The sequence below is a fragment of the Diadema setosum genome, chromosome 14 (assembly GCF_964275005.1).
Source record: "Diadema setosum chromosome 14, eeDiaSeto1, whole genome shotgun sequence".
Lineage (NCBI taxonomy): Eukaryota > Metazoa > Echinodermata > Echinoidea > Diadematoida > Diadematidae > Diadema > Diadema setosum.
Genome location: NC_092698.1, coordinates 11,288,191 through 11,311,373, shown reverse-complemented (window position 1 = coordinate 11,311,373; position 23,183 = coordinate 11,288,191). Strand labels below are relative to the sequence as shown.

General features: G+C 38.7%; 1 protein-coding gene across 1 annotated transcript; it reads right to left on the bottom strand.

Moving 5' to 3' along the window:
* Positions 1 to 4,043: 4,043 nt before the first annotated feature.
* LOC140237934 (uncharacterized) lies at positions 4,044 to 22,805 on the bottom strand. The gene is made up of 9 exons (XM_072317864.1): positions 22,712 to 22,805; positions 21,028 to 21,167; positions 20,027 to 20,224; positions 18,842 to 18,940; positions 16,667 to 16,741; positions 15,998 to 16,151; positions 14,729 to 14,821; positions 5,021 to 5,220; positions 4,044 to 4,151 (listed from the first exon to the last, which is right to left on the bottom strand). The coding sequence occupies exons 2-9, from the start codon at positions 21,133 to 21,135 to the stop codon at positions 4,044 to 4,046; spliced, it is 1,035 nt and encodes a 344-aa protein (XP_072173965.1). The 5' UTR covers positions 21,136 to 21,167; positions 22,712 to 22,805.
* Between the last annotated feature and the right edge of the window lie 378 nt (positions 22,806 to 23,183).

Here is a 23,183-nt window from a genome sequence, read left to right as displayed (position 1 = left end):
ACTGGTTTACTATCATCATCAATTTTGATCTTTATAAAGAAAGGATGTTTTTTGCAAAGCGCCCAACAGAGCAGCATCTAATGTGTACATACAAATGAGTAGAATAGCTTGTTACTACGTCTTCAGACAACAACCTATCTGTAGATTTCAGTGCATACAAATCTGTAGATTACATTGGTAACCTGGCTTACTGGAAGATACAAGAGATGGAACGAAGAGGAATGAAAGTCTCATGGATTTCTTAAACTTTTTAAAGTAGCCTCTTATATCTTTCTCAACAGTAAGTTTGAGAGAAATAACAAATTGATAAGGGATGTGGAGTTACAAATTTTCCATCTCCAGAAGGGGGAATCTGCTACATTAGCCCATGTAATGAGTTAAACATAGTATTTTGGTTATCTCATAAAAATGCTGCAAATATGAAATTTATGTGTGACATATATTGGTGATATGATGAAATATACAAAAGAACAAACAAATAACAACTGAAGAAAAAAGGTGTGGACAGCAAAATTCCCAAAATGAATTTGCTGATCCCCCTTCAATTATAAGCTTACTAATGACCAACATAATTTGTCTGATCATATTTGATTTGACTTACTGATGATTTCAAGGCATGTTATTTCTTCAAGAAATATATTCAACTACTGATCTTTTATAACATAATCATGATGTATATTTTCAAATGCAGTCAGCTTTTTTTTTTTTTCACTTTCACTGTTCTGCATTGGACTTGTGTAAAATTTAATTCAATTGAGAATATGCTTTCAGTACTGTATACGCCAAATATTTCGCGAGGTTTTTATTTTTTCGCGAATTTCGCGAGTCAGCTGCTATTTGTGAAATTAAGAACACGCGAAAATATTGACTCAAATGCCGATAAAAATGCGATGTACGTGTATACATTTCTCCGTTCAGTACAGGACTCCACGATCGCGAATTTAACCACTCGCAAAATTTTTGGGAAGTTCCGATTCGCAAAAATTTAGACTCACGAAATATATGGCAAATACAGCAAATAAAAATGTTTTGAAACATAACAATTGGTCCTTGATCAAAAAACACAACAAAAGTGCAACAAAAGATCACTATGTTGAACCCAAAATCTGCATACTGAGAGCTCTGTTACATCATGTGCCTTACATAAGGTTTTACTGAATTTTATGACAAGCTGATGGAAAATTGGAAGGAAGATGAGATTGGACACTTTGTTTACAATACTAATGGCTTTGTGACAAAAGTGTTTGATCTCATGGCAACATAATCTGGTCAGTTAAAAACGGGTCTTTTAATCCAAACAATGGACTTGAATATGTTGTGTAGATATTTTAATAGTACAGGGTTCCCACAGAAATTGAAAACAAAATTCCATGACTTTTCCATGACTAAATTGCTGCTTTCCATGACTTCCTTTCTGGCACGGTTTCCAAAATTAGACACGTTATGATGGCCTCCACCTCTCCTCACAGCCATCCGTTCCACCCACTTTCTTACTCATGACATGTACATCTATTATCATTAGTATATGTCCCGGGAGTTATGTAGAATTTGGGATGTTACAAAACTGGGAAAAATGGAAATCATGAACACCAATTATAATAGCAGAGTATGATCACAGAGTAATGAGAGTTGCGAGACACGACAAACTGGAAAGCTGCCATAGCCAAGAGGTAAATGCAATTCCATGACTTTTCACAAATTTTCCAAATTCCCTGACTTTTCCCTGACTTTCCATGACAACAAATTTTTCCAGGATTTTCCAGGATTTTCCATGACTGTGGGAACCCTGATAGTAGAGGTCAAATTACCAATCTGGCATTTCTTCCAACAATTTACCCATGATAGGTCCCCTTGTGGATCAGGTCTATGTTTTGGTAAAACTGAATATTTGCCGTATGAAAAAAAGACAACAGAAGTGTGGACAGTCTTTACTGCTGACTGTACATTGCCACTGTGTGCATGTCTGAATGATGATGAAAAATTCCACAGGAGGACTGGTTGACAGTCTAAATCTTATGGTAACAACTTATCAAGCAATAAGCAAATTCAGTACACTGCTGTGGAAAACTCCTGTACCTGTATGAACCCAATGCTTGTCCTCCCGCCCACACACCAATGCAGTAGGCCATGAGGAAGCTCAGGGACAGTTTGACAACAAGCTGGCAAGATTTGGAAATAACAATATCGGTAATTATCAACTAGACAGTCTAGACAGTTCAATCCAATTATTGCAGAATGCAGATTGGGGTGGGATTATTTAATTTACAATTATAAACCCTGAAAGTGGAACTGTGAAAGTGAAAGGGCACTGATGCCGATAATCAAACTATCAAATCTCATTGTGTATAACAGCCACACGCATAGCATTTCTAGAATCCAGCCGCATGCGTGTAGTTGAATACTTGGTCCGAGGTGGCTTGATGCAGCCATACGCGTGTGACTGGACTGTGGTATACGGAAGATTGAGATACTGGATATCACTGTACAGATAATCAATGTACACGAAGTGAAGCAAGTATTAAAAAACAAATTTTTCCTACATTCTAGACAACTTATTTTCCTACCAGGTTTTTCAGTCCATTATCACCATATCTTGGTTTTCATCAATACGGTAAGATGGATTTGAAATCAATGCAATTGACTAGAATCAATTGACATGCTACAACAGAGTCTTGATACAGTCATATCAGATCTTTGGCTGTGGCTAGTTAGCTGCATACACACTACAAAAACGTGTACATGAGACCGTGTTCATATCGAAGTGTATGCATCATATTTGATAACCTAGCCACGTATGTTCAGTACCACTTGCACCGGGCGTTGTGGCATGTGACTGTAATCCATCTACTTTGGAGGCAAGGGCGGTGATATGGCTCCGTTGGTAGCGTGTCTCTCTTCAGATCCAAGGATACCAGGTTTGATCCCCGAGTCTCACTGAGCAATGTTGTGTGTAAGCATTCTGTTCCCTCTAGTAAGAGGCAAAACACTCTGTCCCTCTGATAAGACGCTAAATGGAGGTCCCCTGTGTGAGTTACCCAAGACTCATGCACGTAAAAGATCCCACTTCATTTATTCATCGCAAAAAGCAGGGTGCCAACCCAGTGAAGTGGTCCCCCTACCCACCCACACAAGAAAACAGGCAACTGATGCCGACCCCTCATGATTTGCCCCAGGTGACTGGTAATAGTCAGCAAACAGTAAAAACCAGGAACATTGTGCCATATATCAGAAAAGGAAGTAGCACTTGCAACAATGCTGTAAGCAGAAGGGCCATCCCAGGGAGCTCACATCAGCTAATTCCTCAAAATCAAAATTGAGTGGCATCATCTTTTGGAAAGGTGGGCAGACTGACACTATCTTTGGTGCCTTTGCTGCACCCACCAACAACACACCTCTTCTCCATTTTGAGATATACACTCATATCCAAACAAAAACACAATTCCTTGCACTGTAAAGTACACAGTTTACAGCAAGATAATCGCAGTACACTCCCCTTGCTACATAACAGGACACCTGACAAGGAATGGGACCGGTCCCTACTTTTTCAAGGGGCCGGACAGACTACCTAATATATGAGTGACCTAGGTAATTTTAAAGAAGTTTAGAGAAGTGCACAGATCTTCTCAATAAAAGGTATATGAGCAATATTGACACAGTATTTTGATATTGTCATACAATATAGGCCTAAATGACTTGCCCTTTAACACCTACACACATACAATTTGTATCAGTTATCATTCAAGGTGACAGGAAACAATATATACCTCATAATTGAGATTCTTATCACGGATTGGTCAAAAGTATATCATGTGACAAGATGCAGTTCCGTCTATCATTGCCTCAGGGTTTTAAGGTCAAGTGATAGAAAGCCAAAACCCTTGTGATAGTAAGTCAAAACCCTCGTGATAGAATTCGTAAACCCTCCACAACTTTTGCACACAACAAGTACACATAGACTTCGTGCGCGGTGTCCGCACCCCCTCGAAGGACGTTCACTGTAATACGTGGATCGTATATACAACACAATCATCACACCACTTACACTAGCTATTAGCGCACAAGCATGTTCCAACATGGCATGGCAATTCCCAGTGCTCCTCCCTGATTTGAAGTGAGTTGAATGCAAGGCCGGAGGATTTGGAGCAGTGACTCTAGGATTCGTAGGTAGCAGAGACAAATCTCAACATACAATGTTGGAAATATCGAATTACAACACAAGTGACGAGAAGTTGGATACTGTAATCTTCTGTCAAGATTTTATGCAGGAGCTCGCAGAAGGCCGTGTGACTAGTATTGCCTGGACTAAGAAGTACTGGGTAGTCTACAAAATGTACGAAAACAATGCAAGCGAGCGCTGTGGCCTGTTTTACGTTAGTTCTTTGTTAGAATTAGGCTTAGGGCTAGGCCTAGAATCTACTTCGTATTTGACTAGCCCCAGATCTTGACATAGCTAGTTACTAGTAAGACCTATTCTAAAACAATGAGGTATATAAAACAAATATTAAATGCTCTGTATTCGGATGGTGGTGGAAATTATCACTCCCTTGGTACTTTTCATACTGACGAGGGGTGATAGAAGGGTTGGTATGAAAAGCACAACGGGAATAATAATTTCCACCAGCATCCTCATGAGCAGTCAATATTTATACACTAGCATATGGACTGATGGGAAAAGGTCAATATAGAAATAATATCTGTACAAAACTTACATTTCTTATGTTACAGAATATGAGTTGGTGAAAGCGCTGGATACATTGCCCCTTCCCATACACGAACAAATGCACATAAACATTCACACAAACACAACACAATCTGACAACTGTCATTTTTTTCTTTTTACACGTCTACCAATGGAGCCTGATTCTTCGTAATCTTCAATTGCAATAGAATGTTCTTGACCTCTTTTACAATAATTTGATGATTAAAAAAGGAAAGACCTTGGCAATGTTTCTACATTATTTCCAACCACATTAAAAGAAAGAAAGGTACAATTTTCATCATCATCACATGTATATTTTACCTGTTCTAACGTGACATCTCCAGCAATGGTTGTAGCATGAGAAGTGACAGCGGGCTTCCTGGGTTTTCTTGGTTTAGCCTTCTCCTTGGGCTTAGTGAGATTCAGGGCTATCCTCCCTGCCTCTGTCAGGGTGTATGTCTGGTTTGGCTGGATGGAGATGGAAGCATCCTGTAACCATGACAATGCTCCACTTGTAGACCCTAGGTGAGTTCATAAACCACATGGTATTAAAAATTAGCATTTAAATTAGATCTCTGGTGCTCAGAACAAATGCTAGCTACTTGTATCCATACAACCAAATACTTTTGAAGTTCTGAGCCCCTCACCTTTACCAGAAGATACAATATGTCATTCTATTAGAAACTTGTGGTAAATTTTCTTAATGGCATGCCACTAGTCTTAGTGCTTGTTTGTGCATTGGACTGTTTTGGGTATCAATCCCATAGTTTTCACCAATATCAGTGAAAAAATATATGAGTTAAGTCTTGAACAGCTTTGCTAAAAAGGGGGGGGGGGGGGGGGAAACAGTCACAAAGAGTGTGGCCAGTACAGTAAGAAAGCTAAATATGACTTTTGACCCTATAAAAGATGGGACACTGAGGGCAGCACCACCAAATACGACAGGTGTCTAGATTTGACCATCATACACCTAAGCATAAAATTTCAACAATATCCATTACAATACATCACCTGTATGGCGGACACAAGACACCTATCAAAATACTGAAAAAGCAGTTATTTTCATGAGGGTTTAATTCTCAACAATTTTGAGAACCACTGTTGGGCCGCAAACTTAACATCACACAAAAATATCGCCACATACAGTAAAGTGGTAGAGTGAAGAATAGCATTCGGTGTCAAATAGCAAATATTTCTGTGACCTCCTCATTCATGAAAATATTTGTATGCAAAAATAACAGCTTTTGACAGCATGGTCTTTGATCCCATATAAGATGGAACACTGGGGGTAGCATTACCAGAAACAATAGTGGTCTAAATTACACTGTGGTGCACATAAATATGAATTTTTAGAAATCAATCAAAAAAGTTTTAAGGATACAGCATACACAAGAAATAGAAGATGGCGGCAGCCATGAACCCAATAAAAAGCTGAACGTGTGGAGGCAGCACAACCAAGCCAAGTACAAGTAAACTTTGATGATGATACACTCTGTACGCAACTTGAATGGAATTAGTACTCTGAGAAATGTGGCCAGTAGAGTGCAGACAATGAGACCTAAAAATTCAACCATTTCGCGTGTAATGAAGGAACAAGAGAGGTATTAATCACCAAGTAACATGCAGCTAGATTTCTTGATAATATATTTTTATATCAAATTCAAATCAAATCTGTCAAAAAATGCAGCCACAGCCTAAGTGTCACCATGATGCAACTCCATACGTCTTTTGAAGAAAATTAATCTAGATATGTGCATGGTAGAGCATACTCAAGAAATGGTGGCTGCCATTGACACTGTAAAGGTGAAACATTGAGGGCAGCATTACCAAATATCATAGGGTTACAGATTTGACTATGATAGACTTCTGTACAAAACCTCAACAAAATCCTTCAAGAAATGTGACTAGTAGGGCACAAACACACACACCCTCCAAAATCAATTTTCTGTGCATGAAGATGGAACAAGCGAGGATGCTAACACCAACAGTTATAGGCAACTAGATTTTTAAATGATACACCTCCATACTGAACTTGAATAAAATCTGTCCAGAAATATGGTCAGCTTCGGGCACACAAATGTGACACAGGGGTAGCAACGTACCACTGCTAAATCCACAGTATCGAGTGGTACCAGGGGAAATTACAAGAGCATTGAGGAATAGAAAAAAACAGTCCCTGAATGGCATTTATGAACAAATGTCTCGAAGAACTGTCTAATTCTATATGACTCTTCTATGTTTGTACCTTTCTGATTGATTGCTTTTTTGGTAATCATCTCGGCTATGTGCAATCGAAAATAGACCTTTGTCTGACTTCATGCATAACACATTTATACTGTTCATGAGGTTCTTTGTTCTATTCATTTTAATAATATCATTTATTCATTGGAATATTACAGTACTATTCTTACTTGCATGATAACGTGTTTGTGTGCAACATTTCCATGGGCAGTGTTGCAAATGATCTTAAGTTTGTATCTCTATATGTGACCTGTCCACCGCTCAGCTTAAAACCCACAAAAAGAATGCCATAATGAAATTCCACTTTTCTACATATGTGGTTTACAAAAGAGTGAACTTCTATGTTTTAAAATGATATATAACTTATTAATATTGGGCCATCCTAACCGATTCTAAAAGTGACTGAAACAGCAGAGAGTTCTTCTTCTTCTTCTTCTGATTAGGTCTGCCTCCTTCAATAGACTGAAGATTCTTGCAGACTGGTGCTATTTACATTATAATACAATTTATTTACAGATATTTACAAGCACATAGAAAATTTGACGAAAAAAACTAGCCACTGTGATCAACTGTTAGACGGTTTCGAAATGATCCCACAGATGGCGCTGAAACAATTTCTGACGACAGGGAATTCCAGTTCCTTACAGTTCTTGGTAAGAACGAATGGCGATGCGATTTTGTTCTCGAATATGGTACCTGATAGGAGTGTGGTTGCGAGGCTCTCGTTAACTGAGTAGCCTGTTTGATAATATAGTCCTGTGCTGAAAGAGGAGTGAGATTATTGTGTATTTTGTACATCATAATTCCTAAATTATACAAGTAATAAGAAGTATAATTAGAATTCTATTAGTAATAATGAAGTATAAGTCGAAGAGGTTAGCATTTCCCAGGTGTTTAAGGCAGTGAAGTCACATAATGAAATTCAAAGTAGGTAAAAATTCCAGGCAGTCCCAGTTTGCTATAAATACCCGTGTCAGTGAGCAGTAAGCATCTTTTCAAAGAGAATGCGGCTTAAAATAGACAGCCCAGCAACACCATGCAGTATTGGGTTCAATGCAGACAATTAGCTCACTGGTCCTTCTCATCATACAGACAAGCAATAAACAAAGCACAATCATTGCTGTTCCAAAGGCACGGAGCATTCTTATACGTATGGACATCTCAAGTCAAGCAATTAAGCAGAACATCAGCATACAGTATAAGGGCCCACCAGTTTTGACTTCTGTACAGTGTTGTAAAGGGAGGGTTCAGAACTGAAGAGTATCGATCAAATGAGATGCTGGGTGGGAACCTCTTCGACTTATACTTCATTATTACTAATAGAATTCTAATTATACTTCTTATTACTTGTATAATTTAGGAATTCTATTACGTAATACTCGTATAAGTCTTCAGAGGTTAGCATGTTCAAAGTTCCGTACAGAAGTCAGTCTAGTGGCATGAGTGAGGGCAAGAGGACAAGGATGATGAGTTTTCACAACAAGGTTGAAACTTTGGTCATGACTCCTCATGCATAGAGAATGTCTATCGATGGTGACACACATTGTCGCAAACAAGAGAAGAACTCGAGCAAAGTTTGCTTGAGAACCTACTAGTATAAGGTGCAAGGCATAGGTTTTGAGTATGATATCATTTTGATACCTTGCGTGCTTTAACTGGAGCGGGATTAAGCATGATAGCGCACAGACAAATTAATCAAATACAATGGACCTCTTGTACCGATTTTCTAATCAAGAAATTATCCTAATCATGTTCCTTAATATTCATGTATATTTGAAGGAAGAATTAGACATTAACCAGTTCATACTCGGCATAGTAATATTGCAGCAATAATTAGAGGCAAGTCCATTGCATTTTGGGTTGATATTATAGTTTAAATTCATCAGTTTGGTGGACCGAATCTCCTAAACGAGTGGCCGAATAATGTGTCGCCATTTTCCAATGCACAACGTAACGTGATTTATGGTCTTGTGTCTTCTCTGACTCGTATTATGACATTGTTCTTAACTGAGATACTAATATACAGGTATACACATACTGCCACAATTTACATGTATCTTTCTAACTCAGCAGAACTGAGAATATTGTTGAACTAATGTGGAATCAATTGTTAGAAGGTAGAAGGTTCAAAATGTACCAGCGTTCGTCCAGTCAGTTGTGGACAAGATTTCATTATGACCTTTATACTTCATGCGCGAAAGTTTAGAAGTTGCGGCGCTTCTGTAGCTATGAGCTGAGAATGTGATACCACTTTCATATTAGCATCCGTGGATGTCTTACCAGACCAGGGTCTGGGATGAACGCGGGATGACTGTGCTCCCAAATCCTTATGTATATGAACACGAGGTACGTCCTGTGGTACCCTTTCATACTGATCTCGAAGACAGAACAAACTCGGTACATGTTCCCATAGCAACAATACATTCATACCTAATTGTATGCAGCAGTCAGTACAGTGTACAGGGATGTATACGTACAGCTATTGACAGTATATTAGTTATATTTTAAGTGTTTATACAAGCAGCTACGAGGGACTGGCTTTCAGCCTCCGCCCCAAGATGCTTGTCGTCACCGATTTGTTGGGATGTTTCGGAGAAATTATGAGTTTGCTTTCTGAACTTGCTCGTTGGAGACTTGTTCTGTGCATGTAGTATACTCATGAAGAGTTGATCGGAACACAGAGTTTAGGGTTGGAGGTAAAAGAAGGCACTTTAATTACCTGGTTAGAGATATACCTTCCATATCTCTAATGTGCAAACGTGGCATCATCTTCCGGTAATGTCATAAGAACTAGATGCCTCAGCATTTGTGTACGTTTTGCCGAAACGAGCTAGGAAAATTGTTTTTGGCTCAAGGCACTGAAGGAATCTATAGTTCATAGGTATCTTGAAACGATAAAAAGTGATTCAAAACAATTGAGACATCCCAAGTGTTGTTGTATTTAGGCTTGCGAGGGTCGGAGTTAGATACGCCCTTCATAAGTCTGACTATAGGGGCTGTTTGCCTATGTCATAGCTCTCGGTTTCAGGTAGTATGGAAGACCGAGCAGGTCTATGAGTTAATTGTGGAGTGGGCTTTGTTGAAAAGCTATGCTATAGGCTTAGATGTTGACAACATGTTCTGTAGACGGATTAAAAAGGATCACAAGATTGTTCAGAATACAGACATTGCTACTGTCTTCAAGCACCCTCATTTGTTTTGTTTATTGGTATTGTCTCGCCATGATGATGAAAGGAGCTTTGCAATGTGCTGCGATGTGTCTGCCACTTGTCATCGCTAGCAGAGAGCACCCATGCAGGCGGCTAGTGTGAGCTGGAGGCTCGTCGGTGGGTGAGGGTGTGGGGCAAGAATTTTCTCTTGGAGTAATAGAGGTGGGGCTATTCGCGTTTTGAGCGATAATGAGACCCATGGCTGCCGCCACCATTGGGGCAGTGAGGATTGCTCAGGTCACCTTGTTCAGTTGAAGCTTGTGGAGGACTGAAAACGTTCTAGGTAAGGAAAAAGGCATCAAAATTCAGGGCAATAAAACTTGGCTTTCATTTGACATGAGGAGTGTTGCTAATCTATATGTAGAGTTTGTGGATTGTGTGGTGAAGAACATGTAAAATAGTAATTAGTTGTTCATGTCTCTGCGAGACAAGCAGAAAACTTCAGAATTATCTACATTTGTTGAATGTGAAGGTGATATCCAATTGCTAGACACCAATATTCCAATGTTGGCCGTGAATTCGTTCGGGTCAGGTATGCTACTAGCTGTAGAAATGTCTGACCGAATTATGAATAAGCACATTTTTTGTACACGAGCCACACAGGGCTTCAAGACCGTTCATCCTGAACTGCAAGAGGTTCACACACATTGCTATGCGGGGAATTCTGTTTGGCACTCCAGACTCTCTGAGCAAAGGAATTGTCATTGTTCAGAATTAACTACTCTCCATACTGAGATGCAAGCATCGCTTGAATTATCATGCTAATGAAGGTGGAAAATAATTCTTTGTCTTGCGAGACAGCCACCACCAAAGAATGTTTTGTATCGCATGACTAGATAACGACACCAAACTTCGTGTCGATGTCATCTTCTGCTTTACGCAGAGCATTAGTTGATTTATTTTTTCTAGTCCCAAGTGACGAGAATGTAAATTTCTTTGTGGAAGGCATTAAAATCCCGAAATTTGGTTTCGTTACCATACAAGACTGAATTTCCAAGGGCAGTAACCTTGTCAATCTTGTTCTCAGGAAAAAAAAAAAACTGAAAATCATTTGCTGGGAATTAATATGAGAACCAAGGAAGGTCTCGACGTGCTTTGGGTTGAGACTGGATTTGTCAAAATCCTTACTGAAACTCTTTAAGGGTGACAAGTTGATCATTGGTTTTGTCAAGACACTCTTCTCTGGTGTGAGAAAGAATATGGATATCATCGAAATAGGTAATTGTTCTAATGCCACTACTCACCGAGGCAAAGACAGGTTTCATAACTTTAAGGAAATTCTGTGGGGTCGAATTAAGGCCAGATGGAAGGCACTGAAGGAATGCAGTGAAAATACTACTTAGTATTTCCATTCGAAAGACTGTGCTTGATGAACAAGGTGAACGGATACGGATAAATATGCACCCTTTGGAGGGGCAAAATTAAGGCCGTAATCAAGCGAAACTGTTCCACTCTGAAGTGTTCGTATCTTACAAATTTGTTCAAGTTTTTCAAATTTATGATTGGACTTAGACCGCCAGTCTTTGGTAGCGCTAGAATAGAGTTGATACTCCATGTGAGGAATCTCTCTAATAGCTTGCTTTGCGAGAATGTTCGGAGACAATTCTTCATGGGTTGCCTTTTCCTCCTCGGTAGAATGTACACTTTGTAGAGGAAAAATGTATTGGTATGGGGTTGAAATGAAATTATTGGCTTCATAGCCAAATATTGTGGCCAATATCCAAGGCTCGGGAATTATTTTGACCACAGTCATCTTTGGAAAGCTTGAGATTTCCAGCACTGAACGGTTTTGGACAGTACTCATCCTTTTTTTTTTTTTTTTTTGCTGGCTTGCGTAGAGACATTCATGACACACGATGTATTTGTCAATTTTTCTCAGATCTCTTTCTTAGTAACTTTCTACCAAGTGGAATCGACTTGCTGCGCAAGTGTTGCTGAGAAGGGCTTTCAAGATACCTCGATGGTGCATGCTCAGATCATACGATAAGCAAAGCCCGGGAGTGTCAGGCCATCGATGGTGACATGAGTTGTTCAAATTCTCGTTGTGTCAATTGCATGGATGATTATCCGTGCATGATCTGTGAATTTCAGAAAGGATTTATCTATGAGGTAGAAGTCCCTTCACTACATTTTGTTGTAGAAGTTGGGAGCTCACAAGACCCAAGACCTCGTGAAGGAGGATCGCCCAAATTTTGCTCTCGACTTTTGGTGTGAGAACTGCTTGGGCATTCGATGGCAATTGAGCATTTGCTTCGCGATTTTATAGAGCACTTACCTTCTGATATGGGCAGTGTGACTGCCTTCATTAGCAAATCAGCCAATTTTAAAATTTGGCCCAAATGAGATCAGAATTTAAGTTAAAATCAAATTTGGTACCAGGCTTGAAAGAGTTTGGCTGTAAGGACATGGCATCCGGATCAATTCGGTTGTCAAAATGACCATAACCACAAGGGCAGAGTCAAGGCCACCCATACAGGGTAACGCAATCAGTTTTGCCAGGAAGGAGGCTGACATGAGAATATCGTCGTCTGTTGAGCTGCCGATGGGGATGGCTAGCTCGCTGAAATCTTCGATGGGCGGGGCAGCGCCCCTGTCCCCGGGGACATGGCTCGCATGTCCGGACTAATCGCCGGGAGGAGAAGCTCTCCTGCACCAGCTGGCATGGCTCGCATGCCGTTTGTCATTTTACCACGGTGTGCCGCCGCCCTATCCATGAAGCGGGAGAGTATCTCGGTCTCTCTAGTTGAGCTTCAAGGCGGCCTTCCATGCCCTGATCTCCCCGCAGGGATGGGGGCTGAGAGGTAGCGTCGTCTTCCTGATCACTAGACATTGGAGTTTGAGATGTATAATCAGGGAGGTGTCCCACCTCCCTGGTATAGTTCACTGCCGTCACACTTGAAAAAGATGCTTACTGCTCACTGACACGGGTATTTATAGCAAACTGGGACTGCCTGGAATTTTTACCTACTTTGAATTTCATTATGTGACTTCACTGCCTTAAACACCTGGGAAATGCTAACCTCTGAAGACTTATACGAGTATTACGTAATAGAATTAGCCCGTCATTTTCTCTGCGCTGTTCCAGAGTGGTCCAATTAAGTTCTTGTAGCATTTTAATGACACTTGAGGTGTTATGGTAGCGATTTAAAGTGAATCGCGCAGCTCTTCTCTGGACCATTTCCACTTGGTGGATTAGGTTCTTGGTAGATGGGTCCCAAACTGTGGAAGCATGCTCAACAATTGGTCGAACCAACGTTTTGTAAGCTGTGGCTTTAACATCAGTAGATTTTATGTGAAGATTGCGTTTTAGAAATGCAAGCACGTTATTGGCTTTATTGACAGTATTGTTGATGTGATGGGTCCACTTCAAATCAGAAGTGATGGTTACACCCAAGTACTTCACGGATTCAACAGATTCAAGAGGGGCGTTATTTAGATGATACACGTGTTGCACCTTACTTCTTTTCCTGGATATTGTCAAAACCTTACACTTATCTGTGTTCAAATCCATCATCCATTTTTTCGCCCAGTCACCAATTTTGTTTAGGTCCTCTTGAAGATTTTGCGTATGATGTTGATTGTCGATGGTCATGTAAGAAATTGCATCATCGGCAAAAAGGCGAACCTTTGACGCGAGTTAGGAGGTGGAGCTTCATAGAAAAGGGAGAAAAGAGGATTTTAGTCAGTCAACCCAGATGACAAATTTTGGTCCACTACAGAGAATCCTAATTTGCAGCTTTTTGTGGATTTTCAAAGGGAGGCAAGGGAAACCAGTAACAGCTTGGACTGGAAACTTTAAGAATTACACAGTTGGCTTGCTGGGCTGCATCCCTTTAAAGGGATGGTACAGTATTGGTGGAGATGAGAATTGGGCTTTTAACTTAAATAATTTGCGAGATACCCAGAAAACACTTATGAAACAGTACAGAGCATACCATTTTAAGAGGAATTCAAAGTTTATTTGATGAAAATCGGGTTTGGCATGACTGAAACATCTAAAAACAAAGTAAAACAAAACGATCATAATAAAGTGTGGGTCCCACACTTATTAGAATCACTCTGTTTTGGATATCTCAGCCATTTCAAAACCAATTTTCATCAAGTAAATGTTGAATTCCTCATGGAATTACATGCTCTTTCATATTTCATGAGAGGTTTCTCATTATCTCACCAAAAAATGTTAGAAACCTGAAATTAGGTCTCAACCAAAACTGTACAATCCCTTTAAGCAACAGAGAGGGAAGGTTGGTGTGAGCACATGAAGGCCACAGGAGCACATGCTTGTGCAAATTGAAATGAAAAGGATGAAGTTCCTGCTATCCAATATGGAGCATGATACATCTTCAATGAGGCACCCAACCTGCCTCATTTCTGGTCTATTGTAAATGAGTTTTTTGCACTTTATTACATAAAACTAGATCATGAGAAGCACTTTGTCAAACTGATTCAAATGCTGTTTAGATGTGAAGGATTTTTTTTTCTCTTGAATTTGAGACAGAGAGAAGGTTTGGACCAAGTAGACTGACTCACTGGACACTACATTAAAGCACTTTCAATGTCATTTTTCTTTTGTCACTACCTGCTGATTTGAGTGGCGCTGATGCTTCAGCTAATGCCGCTAGTGTTGCTAGTACTGATGTTGAACTTGTGTTTCCCTTCAGGCCTAGGTCAACTAAGAGAAAGGGAGGAGACAACAAATGATATGAAAAAAAAAATATCATGCTGGCAATTTACAATGTTACACTTCCACCATCTTACAAAGTATACACAAATACATTAACATGATTGTGTTTTAATACTTAGGTACAGAACTACAAAATCTCGAAAACGCAAACTGCTCTTTTTTAGGATATCAACAAATGACAGACAATGAAACTCATTATCTATAGACGATCTCATGAGTCTTCCAAATGTACTTTTCTTTGTTTACAAGACCTATGCAATGCAAATGCATGCTGACTTGCATAGATTTATAATACCCTTATCATCATCACCTATGTGGCCAAATGAGCATCTAAATACGTGCCATGTATTTCATGATATTTTTTCTGCTATTTTTCTTCAGATTACTTAGATACAACAAAAAAAAATCTTCTAAACCAAGATTCTGTAGATGCCATTATCTGTCAATCACTGCTAAACTATTGATTAACAAACTACAACAATGAAATAAGCCAGTTCAGAGTCAGCTCATGGGCACATTCGTTCTAAAGACCCTTCTGGTTTTTTTTTTTTCTCATTTCATTGGGGGCACTTCACTCGTTTTCAGAGCAACATGCTGCATAACCTTTACATATCAATTTATGGGATTCATCAATCCTGTTCAAACAAAGAATGAACTTACGTAGACCAGATGATCAGAATGCTCTGTCAATTAACACTTGGAAGAGCATCCATTTCATTCATTTGCATTAAATGTATTAACAATCTCTTTCTATTCATGTTGTTAAATACCACATTTTCTGTCAGGTGGATGTGCTGGCAAGCAGCATTTTTTTTAATGGATTACATGAATAACCATTACATCACAGATGCTAATTCCAGTGAATTTAAAAAACCAACATGCCTGTTGGTACTAATGACCTTTTTTTTTTTCTGCTCATGCACAAAGTGGAACTGTGAACTGGCTTTTACATCTTCGCCTACACTGAACATGACTTGTATGTTTCCACACAAAGGCGAGCTTTGGATCTGCAACGCTAATCCTATGACATGGCTATTAGACAAGAAATGCTGTTGTGCACATGCGCGAGACAGCTGTTTCCATTGTCGAACCTAGGAGGAGGTACATCATAAACATTAGACACAGATCTAAAGCTTCTAATGTCGGGTGATGTGTACTTCTTACCACTAATCTTGCCAGAACTTGTGATCTTGGCCTTTGGAGTGATGGCCGTGGTAGTTGTTTTGATGGTGTTTGCTACCGAAGGCGATGCAGTAGTTGATATGGTGACAGTACTCGATGTTGATGCCAGCGACGAAGTTCCTCCATTCTTCAAATGCTGAATGATGTTTCAACAAAGAGAAGAACTATATTAATCCGTTTCACCTATTTTCAGTTCTCACATAAAATCAGGGCACACAACTTTTTGTTGGTTTTGTGATGCACGTTGACATTTATCTTTCAATTACATGACAAGAGTATATATTTGCATGCCATATAATAAACAGATTCCATACCTGCCAACATTTCAAGATGAAATATCTTACTCGTAGATTGCAAAAATCTTATTTTATATGCAAAACTGAAGTTAAAAATCTTACTTTCAGTCAAATCTTCAGAAAATACACATGAAAGGTACAATGTATATCTAAATATTTTTTTAAAATCTTATTTCTCTGACAGAAAATCTTATTTTGCTATTTTAATGTAAAAAATCTTACTGAATCTGATAAAATCTTATTAGTTGGCAAGTATGAGATTCATCAAGGATTGTTGTAACAGTTTATTTCAAGAATCAATGTTACACTCACTGCTGTTTTACTGTTCATTAAAGATATAGCTATATGAACTCACCACAGTATTTGATAATAAATTAATGATGACAGAATTGTTGTGCTCCCTTGCAATGTCCAGGCAGAGTTTGTCAAACTGGAAAATAAAAAATAAAAAATGCATTTACAAACATATAACTTACACATTAAATATCACAGCAAAAATAATTCATATACAAAATAATTAAATGCAGCACATTTGCCACATCTGATAAAGAGCATACAGCAATGAATAAACAATGCAAAGTAATACTGGAAATACTAGTCTTCCACATAATAAACAAATAAAAGACACAGATCTTACTTCCCCCATTAGGGCACTTTGTTTAGCTTTCAAGGAATACCAGTGCCCTGTAGCACAAATGCTAAGATCAAACATAATAATAAGTCTCTGAATACTTGATTCTGATTGGCTGATACCTGACTTATGTTTGATTGCATCTGTTTATGCATCACGGCCCTGGCTATTGCATATGACAGGCCTGCACAACGAATAAAGTGCTAGAACCAGTGTAGAGAACTGCATGAGCTGCATCATGGGATAAATTATTACACATGACTAATGATGCCAATATCATCGATCCCCAAGCAATACCCGGTAATAACATGTATAATAATAACTTCAGTCTTTTTCTACAAGAAAACATCTTGTACCAAAATTGTGCCATGTAAATTCCTAGGTAGCAAACTACATTTGCTGCCATATAAAACTAGAAATATCCATTGGCACACAATGGAAGAGTATTGTGTATCCCTAGGCTGTTAATCAATAGGGGTTAAGAGTACATCATAGTGGACCTGCATACCAACTCCCTCCCCCCCCCAAAAAAAAAAAAAAAAAACAGCCATAAAGTGTGGCTAGTAGGAGTGTACCAGGTGTGCCAGTCAGCAAACCTACATATGACCTTTGACCCTACAAAAGAAGAACATAGGCCTATAGAGCAGCATCACCAAAAATGACAGGAGTCTAGATTTGACCATCATATGTCCAAGTAAAAAAGAATTCAACAATATTTGTCACAAAAAGCCTCCTATATGACAAGCCATCAAAATATGACCTTTGACCCTGTAAAAGACAAAACACTGGGAGTAACTTTACTAGAAACATCTGGGATCTAATTGCACCATGATGCAGGTCCATTATGTTCATAGAGTTTTTTTTTTTTTTTTTTTTTTTTTTTTTGGGGGGGGGGGGAAATCCATCAAGAAATATCGTTCATAGAGCACATCCATGGCCGTGGCCTTTGACCCAATAAAGGGATGAACATTAGGGGCAGCATAACAAAACTAGTACAAGTCAAGATTTTGATGAAGGTACACCTCTGTACAAAACTTCAACAAATTCTGTCAAAAAATGTAGCCGATAGAGTGCAGACATGGAGACCTTAAAAAAAAAATTATTCATTTGTGTATAGAGCCAGAACACATGAGGGTCCTACCACCAAAAGTTACACTTTTAATGACATACCTCCATATTGGATTTGAATAAAATCTGTCAAGAAACATTGCCAGCATAGATTAAGATGCTGGTCTTTTATTTTTCTTTTCTTTTAGATTTTGCATGCAATTCCTAAAAATTGAATCAAGTTTATCATGAATTAATGCAAATTCCATGTCATGCTCATCCTTACCTGATTTACTTTTGATCTACAAGTGTACCACAAAACTTGTCTGGCTGGTGCAATTTGCCAGGCTATTGAGTTGTTTTGTAGTATTTTGAGATCAAGGAGTGTCAAATAATAAAAGTTGGTTTACAACTCTTATTCCAGAAGCGCCCTTTCCTGTTCAGTAGTAGGTGTGTAGAACATGATGATCGAATTGTGTCCTAGTAGTGGTATTGAATGAATCGTACGCAGAACAAACTGCATGCACTTCAATCTTGTGAGAGGTGCATACCACTGTGGCTCAATGAATTTTAATTGATTTTATTGAATTTAAAACATTCAGGTGCAACCACAATTGGGTAAGCTCTTAAACTATAGTACTTCCGGTGAACCTTTTTCATTAATATCTAGCATTTCTATCATTACCAGTACCCAGTGGTAATGGTGTTATTATGGGGTTCTCTCACATATTACCGGTACTTTTTTCATTAATCTACAGTTTGAAGCAATGAGTCAACATTTCTGCAAGCACTTGGGAACTTTGTTCTGGCTTTAATGTCAGAGTGAGAGCAAACTACTCTTTAGATACTTACTTTATTGAGTTTAGTGGCATCAGCACCTTTCCTCAGCAAACACTCCACCACATCTACATGTGCTCTCTCTACTGCCCAATGTAATGGAGTCATTTTTAGCTGTGAAGGCGACACAGACCAAACATTATTTACAAACATGTTTTCTTACTAATTCAAAAAAGAAGAAAAAAAAAAAGAATGACAAATTTCACCGTATTTAGACACAGGATTCTAAATGTTGGCACATAAACAAAACAAATTGATGAGTCCTACATTCTTGATTGAGTGAAGTAACAATGACAGAGAGGAGAGAAATTTCCTCATGGGCTTTCTGTTCCTGTATTCGTTTAGAAACTAAAACTTCTGAACAGCCTTTTTTTTCTTTCTTTTTTTCTTTTGGTAAAACAATTGTGAATTTCTCTGTATCATTCACTTAGGAAACCAAAACTCCTGAATGGTAATTTCTTTAATGCTTCCATTCAAATAGGAACAGGGAAAATATATTTATCCAACATACTGTACATGTATAGTGCATCCACAGTTAAACAAGATGGCATTCAACAACTAAAACATTTTAAAGAAATCACACCATGGTTTGTACATATCAGAGAGGTCTCACAAGCCCTGGTTTGTCTATCTTTCAGCTCTCATTATTGTTAGGATAAAAATCACTGAAGGCTGCTTCATCAGATTACACTGGCACACTACCCAGACATTCTAAGAATACAAATTATGTACTACACCCTTCAAATGGATATAATACTTCCAAACCGTTATAAAGAGGACAGGTAAATAAAGAAAAAAAAAATACAAAAAAAAAAAAGAACTTCACTAAAGGGACAGTTCCTGTTATCATGCAATACTACTTTTTCACCTGTTAGGGTTAATTGCTCATCTCACTCATAGAGCAATTGATCACACATCTTTTTAATCACTGCTGCAAGAGATAGGTAGTGGAATTGTTGATTCTTTGGAGTTGATACAATGTATGTAACAATAGCAGACATTGCAACAACAACAAAAAAGAAAGAAGAAAGTGAAGGCAAAATTAATTGAAATTTCTTATTATTTACTCATAGACCAACAAACGTTTTGCCTAGGATTTGGCATAATATGATGCCATCAAATTTAAGAAATGAGATTCATGGACTTTGAAAAGGCTTATAAAGAAGGCTCTCGACAGGGGAGGACTGCCATACAACATACCATGTCCTGTGCATTGATGTCAGCCCCATGAGACAACAACATCTCAGCCAGGAGAACATGACCCTCTTGACAGGCCATGTGGAGTGGAGTCCTATCTACCTTAGTCCTGGCATCTCGGCTGACTCCTGCACGGAGTAGGACTTCTGCTGTGCTTGCATGGCCATGTTTGGCAGCCCAATGAAGAGGGGAAGACCCAAGCTGTGCAAAGAGGAAGGCACAATCACAGGAAGTTTTCACATTTGTTTCACTCAATAATATAATATTTTCTATGAAGGATGGAACATCAACTGGACCCGTGCTTTATGATCGCCATCAGCATCTAAACAGACTTATCATGAAATTCAATAACACATGATTACATGTAGTTGCTCAGGATACTGCTTATTATTATTATTATTATTATTATTATTATTATTATTATTATTATTATTATCATTATTATTACTACTACTACTATTACCGTACTATTGCTATTATTATCTTTTATGTACGACTAACATGCAATGACTTCCTGCTCTTGTGAAAAATAGAAAATATCAAATTTGAAACTCTCTGTGGGACCTTGCGTTTATAGCATAGAGATCTGTAATACAATTAATGTACGTTAATAATTGAAATCATAACAACACAGACTAACTCTGTGCTTCCTGGTGCTTCTGAAGAACAGATGACCACAACATTTAACACATAGCCACACATTTGATACACTTGGCTCCTGATTAATAATGTAGAAAGAATACGATAAGAATAAAAAAATGGCAGTTCAATCTTCATTTACTTTCAACACATACATTAATTGTACATGCAATCAAATTTAAGCTCTAAATAATATGCATTCTGAAGCAGGGCAACAAGAAATACAAAATGAAAGAGATGCAATTAGAAATCGGGATCGAGAAGGCTTTGTTTTATTTCCTTTCACTCAAAACTACCACATAAGTGCTCTAATCACTGCTTCTAATCACAGCCACACAAACATTGATTCTTTCCACAATATTTACCCAGTCTGTGGTGAAAGGTGCACCATTGGTCATGAGAACCCTGACTTCTTCATCTCGACCTCCTTTAGCTGCCTCCAGGAGTTTCTTGCCCAAGTCAACCAAGGACATATCTTATCAGCTTGGCACAGACCATCGACCACCTGCAAAATAATCAATATAATTTGACACTCGGAGCTTAACTTTTTTTTTTTTTAAATGATTATATCACACCCCTTTTTCATGCACGATGCAATAATACTACAAGCTATATCACAGTATCAAAAATTCAAATCTAATTTAATAGAAATTAAACCTGTACCTGGTACTATGATTAATTTGTGTGGAATGTTTGTGAGACTTATCACATAAAAGGTGCCATAATTTTGTAGGTTTCTGTTAATGCACAATGACTTGATCCTTTACTAATAAAACTTTGAATATTATATAAAAATGCGCTTTGAGCAGTTGCCCGAGGGCAGCTAGAGCTCATGAACCCGCCTTACAACACCCTTGCTCAAGCTGTGAAACCCAATGGACAGGCAAAAAAACAAACAAAAACAAAAACAAAAACAAAACAAAACACACACACACACACACCTTTAAAAATCAAGTATGGTGTACAAGTGTATTTCACATTCTTCTAGCATACAGCTATCTTGGCATTTGGGCAACTAACATAAAAATAATAATTTCGAGAAGCCAATAAATCTAATTTCACTTTTTCTTCCTTGCAGTTCCAACGCATTTTAAAATGTTAAAAACCAGCACCAAGGTTCGACCTCCAGTGCAAAAATTTGATCGCGTGCAAACGCAAACATTCTTCTAGTAGGCCAGGTTTACTTATTGGACAGCGTTAATGATTGAATCAAGGACGGCTTGCTTTCATGCGTTTACCTGAATTAACATTGCATGTTTTCTTTTTGAGGCGAGTGGTCACACAGGCCCTACGTGTCGAACATAATATGCCACCGACCACTGTTCTGCAAATAGCCAAAAAAACCTCCAACATTAAAATCCGAATATCCATGCTGACTTTAATGAAATCGTGAATCAAAATCAAATGGTACACTGTGTGTGGTTCCAAAAAGTTTCATACATCAAGTTTATGTATAGAATTTAGAACTTGATCTGCACTGTAGCTGTAAAAAATCCACCCCAGTCAAAATTTCCACTAAACTAGCCATTTGACTTGAGCAACTGCTCCACCTTGCACCTCCCACGCGCGCTGCAGCGCTGTTTTCAGTGAGCCTACGCAGTCCAGTATATATACATGTACAGTCTCTGCAGTGTAGGCAATAGCTACACGCCGGGCGGGCAGCGCCTCCAGGCAAGTGCTTAATGCCGAGACCCACGAGAGGTGCGTACTGTCTTGATTGTCCATACACGGATGGCGCGGCGGCGTAGGGCCGTTACCGTAGCATTATAAGAGCAGGAGTGTGAACGAAGTCTAACATTACATGTTACCATCGTAAACGCATATTGAAGATTCTCAAACCAGCACACGAAAAACATGACTTTGCTTTGATGTTTCGAACTCTGATTAATTGATGTATTAAGATTTTGATATGACCCGCGTATTGTTTACGGAAGTGAGAGGACTGCAGGGAAGACAAAAACCCACAGGAAGCATTTTTGGAACCCTCACTCATTTGCACCGGAAGCAAAAATGTCACAGTACACTATGTCAAAGAAAGGTGTTACTTACGGGAAAATGCGACTTTCTATTACACACCTCTTGAAATCATTCGGCAAAGTAGTTTCTACGAAAACTACTTTCAGGGTCTCAATTCGTAAATCTCTCTGAATTGATCAAAATCCCTCGATTTTAACATGGAGGCGGAAGTTCTCCTTATGTTTCCGGTACACGGACTCGGCCTCTAACGTACGTTAGACGCCCTACATCTATCTAGAGGCGACATGTATGTCTATTCTCTATTCACGTACAGTGTACTGTAACGTGTGAGCAGCAAAGGTGAGCAGTACACGCAGTCTGCTTGACGTACCGTACGCGCGTGAACGCGCACGCACATCACACCACGCACAAATACAGGACTAGATTACAATAGTCATGTACTTGAATGACATTGCATCAAGATGCTACTCAGACAACAAAATTCATAATAGATCAAAATTAATGCTGATTTGACTAAGAAATCAAATTTCCCGTGTACACGATA

What these genes read in the sequence shown, in the direction of transcription:
- LOC140237934 (XM_072317864.1), bottom strand. Translation starts at nt 21,135, where the DNA reads ATGTCCTTGGTTGACTTGGGCAAGAAACTCCTGGAGGCAGCTAAAGGA. An exon ending in ATTTATTATCAAATACTGTG is followed by an intron (nt 16,152 to 16,666) that starts GTGAGTTCATAT and finishes AACATCATTCAG; the next exon opens with CATTTGAAGAATGGAGGAAC. An exon ending in GAGATGTCACGTTAGAACAG is followed by an intron (nt 4,152 to 5,020) that starts GTAAAATATACA and finishes TACGAATCCTAG; the next exon opens with AGTCACTGCTCCAAATCCTC.